The following is a 12619-nucleotide window of genomic DNA, read 5'->3' as shown; positions in this document are numbered from 1 at the left end:
TATTTAACACGGATCACTTTTTAAATGTTAATAGTTGACTAGTATTAATTAGTAGTCGTTGACAGTCTTCTTTTTTGGGAGGAGGTCAACAACTACTTTTGATTGAATTACTTCAACTCCCTTCTGCAACAGTTCTTTCTATCAAACTGGTGGCATTTGAATAGGAAAATTACTTAATACAAAGTTATCAGCCTGCACAAAATATGTTTTAAGTGATTTTCAAGGGTGCAAAGTTTAAGTATTTGGTCCTTTTTTTGCAAAATTTGATTGGTTGGTAGATTACCATTTGTTATTCAGCTGTGAATGGTACAGTTTCTTAAAGTTAACATTAGAAAAAATTATATCTGAAAAAATTTAAGATGATATATTTTCAATTCCTGTCTACTTGACCATTGAAAGTGTGCCATTTTGTACCATCTGAGTATTGCAATAAACATGACAATGGTGGGCAAAAATGACCAAACTATTTATGTTTGTTATGTTATATTATTTGATTTATAAAACTACAAAGGTTATTTTACATAAGGGTTTATCACACAGCGTGACCAATCTAACACATTTTAAATGAGAAAAATTCTTTATTCCTCTACTGTACACAATTTAAAGAATTTTTAAAATTTATTAGATTGAGCACTTTGTGTGATAAACCTTTGTAGTTATATAAATCAAATACTATAATGTAATAGAAGAGTTAGAAGTACAAAATAATCTAATAATCTTAATAATTGTTGTTATTTTTTGCCTGGGCAATGCTGGGTTTACCTGCTAGTAATTTATTAAAAATAATTTATATTGAGTTTTAGTTGAAATGTAATTTTTGTAATTTTATTGCTGAAATTGTCATTTCGTATATTATAATTTGATGATGGATTTTAATTGTATTGGGAATGAAATTTTGAATGTTTATATAAATTTATTATGACAATCTAAAATATATTTTAAAAGAAACATACAAATTAATTTTGTTATAAGAATTTACAATCTCAATACTAATGAGATAATGAAAATGTTTTTGTAAATAGTAAAAGTCAGTATTCATTAAAATTCAAAGCATTTTATCATTAATAACTATTAATGATGAAATGTTTTTGAATTTTAATGAATTTAAGTAAGAAAAATATGTTTAAGAATATTATTTTATGAAATTATATAATTTTGCAGTTGATTGACTGTCTTTTATGCACATTGTCATTATTAAGTGACATAATTGAATAACAGATTATTCTAACAATTCCTCTTTTGAATTCAAGTGAAACAGAAAATGCAATTAGAAACAAGTATTTCAAATTTTTAAAATATAAATATACATAATGAATAGTAAGCAATAAAGTTGTTTACTATATTAGATTGTCATTATATTAAACTAATTAATTTGAAAATGAAGTGCATCATTGCTGTTCTTTACCAATCTTATTTTATAAAATTGTATCTTATTTCTGCACATTTTAGTATTTCTTCTCCATATTTACTACTTGATTCAAAGAATATATTTTGCCTGCTTTCAGCCAAAATATTGTTTGACCAACTACTTTTGTTCAATATTTCACTGTTCACATTTTTAGCATATTTGTTCTGCACCAAAAGTTTACAGTAATATGGAATCCTACATCTATTCTATGGACTTAAGTTTTCAAAAGAAGGAGAAGAATTGTTATCAAATACAATGTTTATTTTACTAAATCAGCACCCTGTAATAGTAAGTGCATTGTCTATTGTAGGAAGGTGAGACTTACTATAAACTGAAAGACTGCATATTCAATTTAGCAATGTCACTTCTACCAAAATGTATTTCTTACAGTATATTGAAACAAAGAAATGTTGCATTATTGCTTGAATAATAATAAAGCAAAAAGTTACTGGCTTTATTCTATTAATAGTTGTTCTCAAATAATAGTTTCACCCAATTTGCAAAGAATAAAAATAATAGTTGCTGATATGAACATATAAGCACTTGAACACAGAGTAGATCATTTAATTGTGGAAGAAAACAAATTTACAAGTAAGAAATTAGTGCACATTCTTAGAATGAATGCTGATTAGCATAACATTAAAGTTGAGTTGACATTTCCTAGTACACTGGATGTAATTTTGATGCTGTAAAATAATAATTGTGGAAAAAAACACATAGCTGTTTTAATAATAGTCATGACTATTATTTGAATAAATTTGGCATAAACGGTATTGTCTAATAAATGGTGCAGCTGCCGCCCGCAAGATGAAAAAAGTAGACAGTGCACTATTTATTAAAATATATACGATATTCCTTATACATATGAAATAAAAGAACATATGTATAAAAATACACACTGTATTGTAATCCAGATATATATAAGAAAACTAGCAGATGAGTCTGGCATTGCTTGGGAAAAAGTAACAATGGTGATGATTTAAGATTATTAGATTATAGCCGATCTTACTTGTTTTCACCAGGTGCAAGAATTAGGTTCCCCTCTTCCGAGGCTAATTAGAGAATTTTTAGATGGGTCTAAAAATATGTTTGATTTCCTGCAAAAACACAAAAAACTGCATCTAAAATAGTACGGTAGAAGCAGAGTTCTTCAGGGTAATCCTTAACACTTGCCCATGGGGGGGAATTTTGAAAAATTCTTCTTAAGGTTAGTTCACACTGAGTGCAATTTGCAGTGCAAATAACGCGTCAGACATGACGTTGTTTCCGGCAAATTGCTTTGAAGTTTGGAACTGTCAAGCTTTTTTGCTAGCAAAAAAATTTTGCCACCAATCGTATTCCCAATATCTGTCACGTGGTTCTTGTTGTTTTCAAGATGGCTACAGAAACTTTCTCATTCAATAGAGTAAATGTTGTAATTACAGATTTTTAATATTTCTCTCATCCAGAATTGTTTTCTTTTTGTCTTTCTTTCTCAATAAATAAACAAATGTGGTTAATGACAGAATATCAGAAGCGACCTTTTTTTTTTTTTTTTTAGATGTTTTCGCTTGCTTGCAAATGATTGGCAGCTTAAAATTTGCAATCACTTTTTGCTTTTGGTTGTATGGGTCAATTTTGCTAAGCAAATAAAAATCGCTTTTTGCATTCACTTTTGCTATTCACAGCTATAAGCTTTAGTGTACTGTACATTCTCATAATGTACCCTAACTGTGTACCAAATTTCAACTTTTAACTCCTAACCATTTGGACTTTGCACTTATTATTATTATCAACCCATCTCAATTATAAGATTGGATTTTATTTTAACAATTTTTAATTTGAATATTAATTTGGAATGAATAAATAATAAATGAATTAAATTTTCAGCAACGAATTGCACAGGAAGTGCTTACAACTTTAAAAGAACATCCGGATGCTTGGACAAGGGTAGATACTATATTAGAATTTTCTAAAAATCAACAAACAAAATATTATGCTTTGCAAATTTTGGAGAATGTTATAAAAACTAGATGGAAAGTTCTTCCGAGGCACCAGTGTGAAGGTTAGTCATTTGATATATTTATATGATATTCTTTAAACGTGTGGGGGGAGGAAAGATGCATACAAATTGATTTGCTTCTTTATTATATTTGTTATAGTCACCATTAATTTTTATTTTGTTCTTATGTTATGCATATATTTTAGGAATAAAAAAATACATTGTTGGTTTGATAATTAAAACATCCTCTGATCCTGAAAGCTTGGAAAAGGAAAGAGTTTACTTAAATAAATTGAATATGATTTTAGTGCAGGTAACTTTATTATAAACTACAAATAAATGAAATTTTTATAAAATTTTAATTTATCAATATATTTTGTTTTTTAGATATTAAAAAGGGAGTGGCCAAAAAATTGGCCAACTTTTATAAGTGATATTGTAGGAGCCAGTAAAACCAATGAAAGCCTTTGTCAAAATAATATGAATATCTTGAAACTTTTAAGGTATTTGATTTCTGTAAAGCATTTTAGTGTGTAAAAATTTGGTGATTATATATTAAATTCTTATTATAGTGAAGAAGTATTTGATTTCTCAAGTGGACAAATGACGCAAGCAAAGGCTAAGCATTTGAAAGATACTATGTGTAGTGAATTTTCTCAGATTTTTCAATTATGTCAGTTTGTTATGGTAATGAACTTAATTTTTTAAAAATTTGTTTAATTAGACATTATAAAATACTTATATTTTAAATTTCTTTTATTAAAGGAAAATTCTCAGAATGCTCTACTTGTCCATGCTACATTAGAAACACTCTTAAGATTTTTAAACTGGATTCCTCTTGGTTATATATTTGAAACAAAATTAATAAGCACTCTCATTTATAAGGTATTGCCATTTTTATTACTATTCATAAGCAATGCTTTGAATTATTTATGTCTGTTTTAAATATGAATGTATACTGTATATATTGAATTTTAAATATAATTTTTTTTTTTATTGCAGTTTTTAAATGTACCAATGTTCAGAAATGTTACATTGAAGTGTCTGAATGAAATAGGTAAATATTATTTTAAAATTTATTTTGAATGCTACAAAAGATAAATAAATCTTACTTTTGGACTTGTATTGTGATGTTTATTAAAATGTATCTGCAAAAATTGTCAAAAAAGTTTTGACACAATTACAAAGTGTAATGTGTGAATTATTTATGATCCTTTTGATCTAAAAATAAAATGTGTGTTTCTTTTTTAAAAAATTCTGAAGAATTCTTAAAAGTGTACAGAATACTTTTTGATATTATCATAATGCATTAAATAAAAACAAAGGCTTTTGTTTTATTCTTTAAAGAAAATTAAATTAAATAGGATCAGTTGTTTTGTGTATGTTGCTGCAGTGGTTCTCAATCTTTTATTCATTGTTGTGTTAGTGTAGAAAGTTGTTGTAACCTTCTACCCTTCTCACTCAACAAACTGTTGCTAGCTATTTCTAACATTTCATTCAACTTTATTATTTTTATTTATAGAATTTTCCTAGCTGATATCATAGATAAAGGCAAAAAAGCAAGTGTACAAAACAACAATGAACAAAAATTCCCAAATTTTTGGCATAAACTTCTCTTGACTTTGCAATACACAATTGAGAACTGCTATGTTTATAATGTATAGTGGTGGGAGGTAAAATATTTTTATTGATTGTTTTCTTTCAGTATGGTAACCATGACTTTCTAGTTGTTTTCAAATCATCTATTATTTTTTTTATTATTATTATTTCTAAAAGTTTATTTTCTGATGATAAAATATTTAAAGAAAAATTATCAAAATGCAATATAATGAAAAATAAAGCATGCATTTATGATTAATCATCATAAATTTTAATGATTTCATGTAAATATAAAAATGTAAAATGGTTTTTTTAAATTAAAAAAGTTACCATGCTTATGATTTTTGGAAAATTAAATATTGTTCATTATAAATACAAATTTAAAAAAAAAATAAAATTTAATAAATCAGTTTGTTACCGAAATTAAATAGCAATTAAAAAGTATAAAAACTTGCTATTCTATTTTTTTCTATATTTATTTGTACAATAAACGTAAAACAGTCTTAGTTAATAATAATTTTGAGTGTTATTTCTATAAAGGAATAGGTGTATATTAAATGGAAGATAATAGTTGTTTTCCTTATATACTCTTACATAAATTTAAATTCATATAGAATGAGTTATTAAGAGATGAAATAATTATTACTATATGGTTATTGTACTCATCTAAATAGTGATTCATTCTAATATGGATACAGTTTTAATAGAATTATTAATGTAATAATTTTTTTTCTTTTTAGCTGGTGTTAATGCATGTCATTATGATGAAATGTTTATTCTTTTATTTACACAAACTATGGCCCAGTTAGAACAGGTATTTATTAATAAATTGTTGTTGTTTAAAGATTGTTTATTCACATGAATGTGACTCATCATAATATAATTTTAAAAATGTCAATTGTTTATAAGTATTTTACCAAAAATTTTATATATTGGAATATAATTAAAATTATTGTTAAATTGAAGAGAAATACTTGATTATGTAAATTAAAATATTTATTTAATTTCATTATAATCTTATTGTTATAATTTTTATTATAAAATATTATTACATTAATTAGCATCGTATTTGCTTTTATTGTATGATAGTGTGCTCTCTAATATAAACTAATTGTACAGGATTGCTTAGATTAGTAAAAAGTTCAGATTAGCAGAGTTACATGTAAAGAAGAGGAAATATAAAAAAGGCTATAGAAATATACATACATTTTAAAAAATTTACTAGTTAAATTGCTGTATAATTTGTAGATGAACGTATGGATATATGTCAATAAGAAAAAGATTCTGAAACTGATGCAAAATTTAAAAATTAGAAGATATTTATTGTATCCAGTTATATTGACAGTAAAATGCATTTCAAGAAGCTGTTTAACTTGAATGTAAACATTCAAGTTAAACAAATGAACAATTAAAGTGCAAAACGAGTATTTTTGTAAAATATTTAAATCACTTCTATGTACAGTAGAAAAATATTTGGTTTTATCTAATTATTATATAACAAAGCTAAGTAATTTTATCATCATGAAATTGAATAAAATATAATATGAATTAAAAGTACAATTTTGAAGAAATTAATTTCTTAAAAATAGTAAGCAAAATATTTTTAAATATGTGTAATTTATTTAATTGAGGCTTTCAAATTTTAAAATAACATTAATTAATTTTTTTAATATTGATGTATAAATTAAATAATACTTGTTTTATGTTTTTTAATTAATTGTAGTGAAGAAAGTAAATAGCTTTAAAGCTTTTTAGAATAAAAGCATAGCAATATCTTAACATTATAAATGCATGATTGAATATATGAGATACATTCCAAAAGTAATAATAGCTTATCTATGGCAGTAAATTATTCATGCTCTATGCACTGTTTCAAGAACAAGAAAAGCAGAATCATTTGCAATTTGTAAGGAAACTTTTACTAAACTAAGTACTCCACTTGAGATATGCTCTACAATAAAAATCAGTACAGTACATACACTTTAACAGGCATCATGATATATGCCTGGAAATATCAATTTGCTCATGACATAAAGACAATCAATTTATGTGCTCCCTGCATTTGCCTATAATTACCATTTTGTGGGTTCTTTTTTTTCAGCATACATATTGATAACTTGTGCCTACATTGATGCCTAGACAACAAAGGTTTTGTGAAATGTTGTGCCATGCATCTTGAAGTACTGTCTTCAGCTTATCTTTTGTTTGGGGCTTTTTTTTTTAGTACATATGCCACTGGTCATCGATTGCATTTGGATTGGATAAATTTGGGGGACTTGGACTTGTACCAAATTTTATCAAAACCGAGTAGTAGTGGAGTGAGCAGTATGCAGTTTGATGAGATCTCCCTGCAGATGTAGGCAGGTCACAGAATGTAAAATTGCCTAGTAGTATTGTGCATTAACAATCCCATCACAAAGAATTAAATTGCAGTGCCAGAATAGTCAAAGCACTCCCACACTTGACTTCTTGCTTCACACAATTTTGGGCAAGCCCTTCATTGGGCCATCTGATGACTCTTTGTCAAATTTTTCATATGCAACAAGGAAGGACGAGTCATCAGACCAAATTATATTTTTTTATTGAGTTTCCATCCAGGCATTTGGTCCCTGGCCCATGATAACCACTTCCTATTCTAAACTGATATTAACATGGGTTTCAGCTTAGTCTTGTATGAATCATAGCTCATGTCATGTAGTCTATGTGCTAGCAGTTTGTTGAGTTACAGGATGATCTATGGGTCTGCTCCACAATTCTGCCTATGTGAATGTACCATGTTAGTATTTCTAGACAAGATGATGTAAAATTTGATTTTCCTTGATCTCCATTTCTGCATCTAGGTGCTGTGGAATGGTTTCTTTAGAGTATCCAAGCTATACTCAAAAATGCAAATTATAGCAAAATATGCAACCTTTTTTAAAATATTTTTTTAACTAAAATAAGCATGGCATGTCTTAACTCATTAATTTACTTGTTGATAGATTAGTTTCTAACAAATATTTTGGTATTTTCGAATGCTAAACCTGAAGCAGATTCAAGAAATAAACCAAAAATGTTTGTTTATATCTTAAATAAATAGCTTGCTGGAAAAATGTAAAAGGTATTGATTTATTATTATATAGACTTATGTATGGCATTTGGAATTGTACCCCATTATGTTTGAATTATGATGGAATTCTATCATAAGTTGGAAATAACTAATAATTTGTTATCAGTTATACTACATTCATCTTGGAATACTGGAGTCATTTCAATAGTGCTAATAGTAGGAATTTTTCTGGATATTCTGTATTTTTGGAAAATGGAATTGGTGCATAAATAGAATTTTTTTTATTTTCTGTTTGTTTTTCAAAGTGTCCATAATTTTTACTTTCTTGGCTTTAAGATTATAACATAGAGAAAGTATGGCAATCAGTCAAATTTTTGCTTCCCCTGTTTTGTTTTTCTTGATTGTTTGACATTCAAGGAGTCCAAAACTATAGGAAAAAAATTTTAAAATTTTGTGTTTGTGTCAGTGTCTATTTTACATTACATATATCTCAGGACTGGATGAATCAAAAATTTTTAAACTTGACAGGGTTATTTCTATGTATGGGATATTGGTGATGAACCTTTAATACTTATATTACTGTGTTTTCAAAAAAACTCTTCTCTGTCAGTAGTGGGTCAAATGACTAACAAATTGTTTTCTTGCACTCAGGGGAATGTTTTCTTTTAGATTTACCACTAGTATTCCAGTAATGAATTCTATAATTTTATTTTTAATAATATGTAAAATATTGATAAAATTACCAAATAAATGTTTGGTCACAATTACTAAATGGTATTGCAACATAATGAACATGAAGTTTAATTGTTGCAAAATTGAAAGTATTAAATTTCTTATCATGCTCTGATCACAAGAAAGCAAGGTGATAATACCAAAGTGAGAAAATTGCATTGTCAAAAAAGCTGCAATGACTTATTTGAAATGAATTGAGAATGGTCCAGTTATTGAAACCAGGAGAAAAAGATAGAATGTGTAGCATTGTGGTATAGGTTAAATATTCTACATTGTTATTTTATTGAATTGCAATTGTTGCACATAACAATCGTGAGAGTACAGCGCTCTCACACTGTGAGAGAATTTATTGCAGGTGGTAGTAAAGTATTGTTTTTTGTAATATTTCTCTTTAAAAAAGTCGTAAAACTTGAAAATCACTGTAGGAATCGCTTCAGAACATATCAGTTGAGGAATATTACAAAGCTCGCAGCTAAACTTTTATTTATTTTTGAGAAATTCAAGAAAAAAAATGCCATGTATCTGCTGGATACATATGTCTGAAGATGCGAGTTAACCACCAAAATTTAATATCCTCAATGACCTATATATAGAATTAGAGGGGGGGTCCACACATGAATTGGGTCAGGCTTAGTGAAAATTTTATTTATTGGCATTTACAATATTTTTAAAAACTCGTCTCTACCATCAAAATTAAGCCTTTTGCTTTTTATAATAATTAATAATAAAATTATTTTTAAATAAAATTTCATAAAAGATGGTGACACCAATTTTAACTTTGTGCTAATATGTCTTAGTGTCTTTTAAACTTATATATTTTTCTAAATAGAGAAATTTCTAATAATTCTAAAAAATTACTTGTCTTAAGATGTTTGTTGTTATTTAAATTTTATAATGTAGTACAATTCAAAACTAGCAATTATTTATTGTGACATAGTCACAATGCCAGGCTGCAATTTTTAATCATATTTTTAATTTATTTAATTTAAAATATATGCTCTCCACCTCAAATTAGCAGTGTCTTGCTCCTGTACTTCATACTTTTCTGCTAGCAATAGAGTTGTGCTGGTTATCTGTCTAACTCCTTTCAGGGAATTTTTGAATTGAAATAATGTGACTTCAGTTTGAATCAGTTCATATGTAGTTAATTGGGACCTCTTGCTCCTAAGCTTTCCATATCAGGTCTTGACTTTCAGCTATCTAACTCCATTCCAGAGATTAAGGAAGGACAGATAGACAATAGTCAGCAACCGTGGAAATTTATAGGTATACAATTTTTTCAAATTGCAGCCTAATTATCATACTTTCTGGTCCCCTTAACATCCTGTTTGAGTACTGGGAAAGGTGAGCAAGACCTCTTGTTAGTTTTTTCTGAATGGAAACTAGGTCTTTGTGTCTTAATTCTGGGACAAGATTTGGCACAATATACTTCCACTTGATATTTTCCACTTACATAATGATTTTTGATTATCATGAGGATTTGTGGCAGCTTAAATTCTGGAATTTTGAGAGTTATGCATCCCAACAGATGAATTCATGCTTCATTGGTAACCACATAATGTTGAGTACTTCTGGCATATTGCATATCAGCTCTTGGCACTACAGACAATATCTAAATTTTTTTGCCTTTATTTTTTGCCTATCAATAAATGATGCACTGATGATGATCTATATGATTTCAGTTGTGATATTTTTACTGTCCTTTGACATGTCAAATAAGAGTGTCTTGTTTCTTGAGAGAATTTCCATAGACTTTTTATGAAACTTTTGCAGTCTGACATAACCACCACAAATAGCAGCCTCAGAATTGGTGATTTTTTTTTCCTTCATTTGTCCATAAGGATTCTTATGGTTTCTACTCTGTGTCAATTTGTGTATTTGTGATTTTGAAGGAGCTTGTTGCATGCCAAACTTTGTCCTGAATTGCTGGGTTATGTAGAAACATCCTGTGACATAGTAGATATATATATATATATAATACAATGAACACAGGTTATATAGAATATGCAATTTTCTCTGGCTGTTACTGTCATCTAATCTTCAAACTATACTTAACATGAATCAACATGAAGTTCATGAGAATTTAAGTGGTTGAAAGCAAATCTCTATTGTAGTTTGTTTTATAGTGATTTTGGTTTTATAAGAATCCTATATTTATACCATGTGTATTTGTAGAAAAAAGAAGTTATATTTACAAATAACAAAAAATTTTATTGTATTATGCAGGTTTGTTTTTTTCCTCTCAGCTAGTAAAATTTTTCACTGAATTAGATAGGATAATATTGATTTAAAAGTATATATGTATGAATAATTCAAATTTTTTTGTAGTTTGATCTTGTTCAACAAAAGATGAGCTTCTCTATGTGGCAAACATCTTATGGAGTATACCAGTCAGCCATGTTAAAATTTAGTTTCATTCATTAATTTATTTACTGTTTAGAAAGAGTTATTACTTGTTTTTAACTTGAAAATTATTTAATACTGTTTAACTTTTATACAAATGCTACTTCAATTAACGTAAAAAGAATTTCTACAAGAGTATAAAAAATGTAACAAAAATTAAATCAATGAGGTCATCTTTACTTCTAGTCTTGTTAGCATTTCCACCAATTTTCATCATTTTGCCATCATGTATAAACAAGATGAAATATTGCACAGTGAAGCCAAGGATGTTATCTTAAATGTGTACAATTATTTTAGTTTCAAAATTTACTTTATAATGATGTTAGCATCACAATTATCATGTTGTATCTTAGCCATCAACAAGACTGACCAACCATTCATTAAAAATGGCATTGAAAGAGACATCTTTTGTTGGACAGACTAAATTAGATATTAATTTTCACTTTTATATAAGAATATAATAATAAAATTGAAAGATTAAAAAATAATAATAATCTGTATTAATTGCATTCTATTATTAACTCTTCTTTATTTTTAAGATGCTCCCTCCATCAACAAATATTAAAGATGCTTATTCTAATGGTCAAGATGAAGAACAAAAATTTATACAAAATTTAAGTTTATTTTTATGTACTTACTTAAAAGAACATGGAAATTTGATTGAGAAACGTTCGGATTTACAAGATACTTTACTTGCAGTAAGTATTAAGTTTTTTTATTTAAATGAACTTTGAAAATTTTGATAAAATAAAATCAAATACTTTGTTTCATTATTTGTGTTGTATGTATTTTTTTTTTATATGATTGAAAAATTCAAACCAAAATATTGTTTGTGAGAAAATAGTAAGGGTAACAAAATACGGTTGAAATTTCATATAACATATTGTCTCCAGGAAGCAGAGAATTTGTTATATAGAAAATTGATTAAATGTAAAAAGCACAAGTAGTGTAAACAAAAACAGCACATTGTAACAATTTTTTACTCTTTGTGCATAAGTATACTTACAATATTTTGAGTTTCTATTTTTAAATAATAGAATGGAATAAAATAGAAACTGAATTTAATGCAATTGTGGGAGTAATTCCAAGAACAATAGAACAGTTATGGGAGTATTATAAAAAAAAAATTTGGCTGTGAAAGTCTAGAATTGAACTTTAACCTATCCAATGTCGAAATTCTTCCTCGTTGCCTGTGATGCCATGTTGACTTTGTCGATGTTAAGCCTAATGAAAATTACACGTTTGTTTTAAAAAAGTAATCATGGCTATTTTATTGTCTGAAATTATTTTTTTATTTTTTAGAAACAAAATAGATATATTAATAAATATAAAAACAAGAAAAATTATATTTTGGAAGTTAGTTTTAATATAAAAATTATAACGACTAGCGACATCTAGTTGTTATAATTTCAAACATATCAACACTGTAATCAGATATCTCGGGTCA

At 27.1% G+C, this 12619-nt stretch overlaps 1 protein-coding gene across 5 annotated transcripts in view; it reads left to right on the top strand.

Moving 5' to 3' along the window:
- emb (exportin-1 emb) overlaps nucleotides 1–12619 on the top strand; it is a 57186-nt gene that overhangs the window by 25542 nt on the left and 19025 nt on the right. For all 5 annotated transcript variants that reach the window (XM_067263790.1, XM_067263791.1, XM_067263789.1 and 2 more), the window contains 8 exons: nucleotides 3278–3452; nucleotides 3596–3702; nucleotides 3777–3892; nucleotides 3962–4076; nucleotides 4155–4274; nucleotides 4392–4446; nucleotides 5729–5802; nucleotides 11712–11870. In XM_067263790.1, coding sequence (XP_067119891.1) covers nucleotides 3278–3452; nucleotides 3596–3702; nucleotides 3777–3892; nucleotides 3962–4076; nucleotides 4155–4274; nucleotides 4392–4446; nucleotides 5729–5802; nucleotides 11712–11870 — 921 coding nt within the window. The remainder of the gene's footprint in view (nucleotides 1–3277; nucleotides 3453–3595; nucleotides 3703–3776; nucleotides 3893–3961; nucleotides 4077–4154; nucleotides 4275–4391; nucleotides 4447–5728; nucleotides 5803–11711; nucleotides 11871–12619) is intronic.

Source organism: Centruroides vittatus, unplaced genomic scaffold, assembly GCF_030686945.1.
Source record: "Centruroides vittatus isolate TY-2023 unplaced genomic scaffold, ASM3068694v2 contig_18, whole genome shotgun sequence".
Lineage (NCBI taxonomy): Eukaryota > Metazoa > Arthropoda > Arachnida > Scorpiones > Buthidae > Centruroides > Centruroides vittatus.
This window is presented reverse-complemented; position numbering and strand designations above follow the sequence as displayed.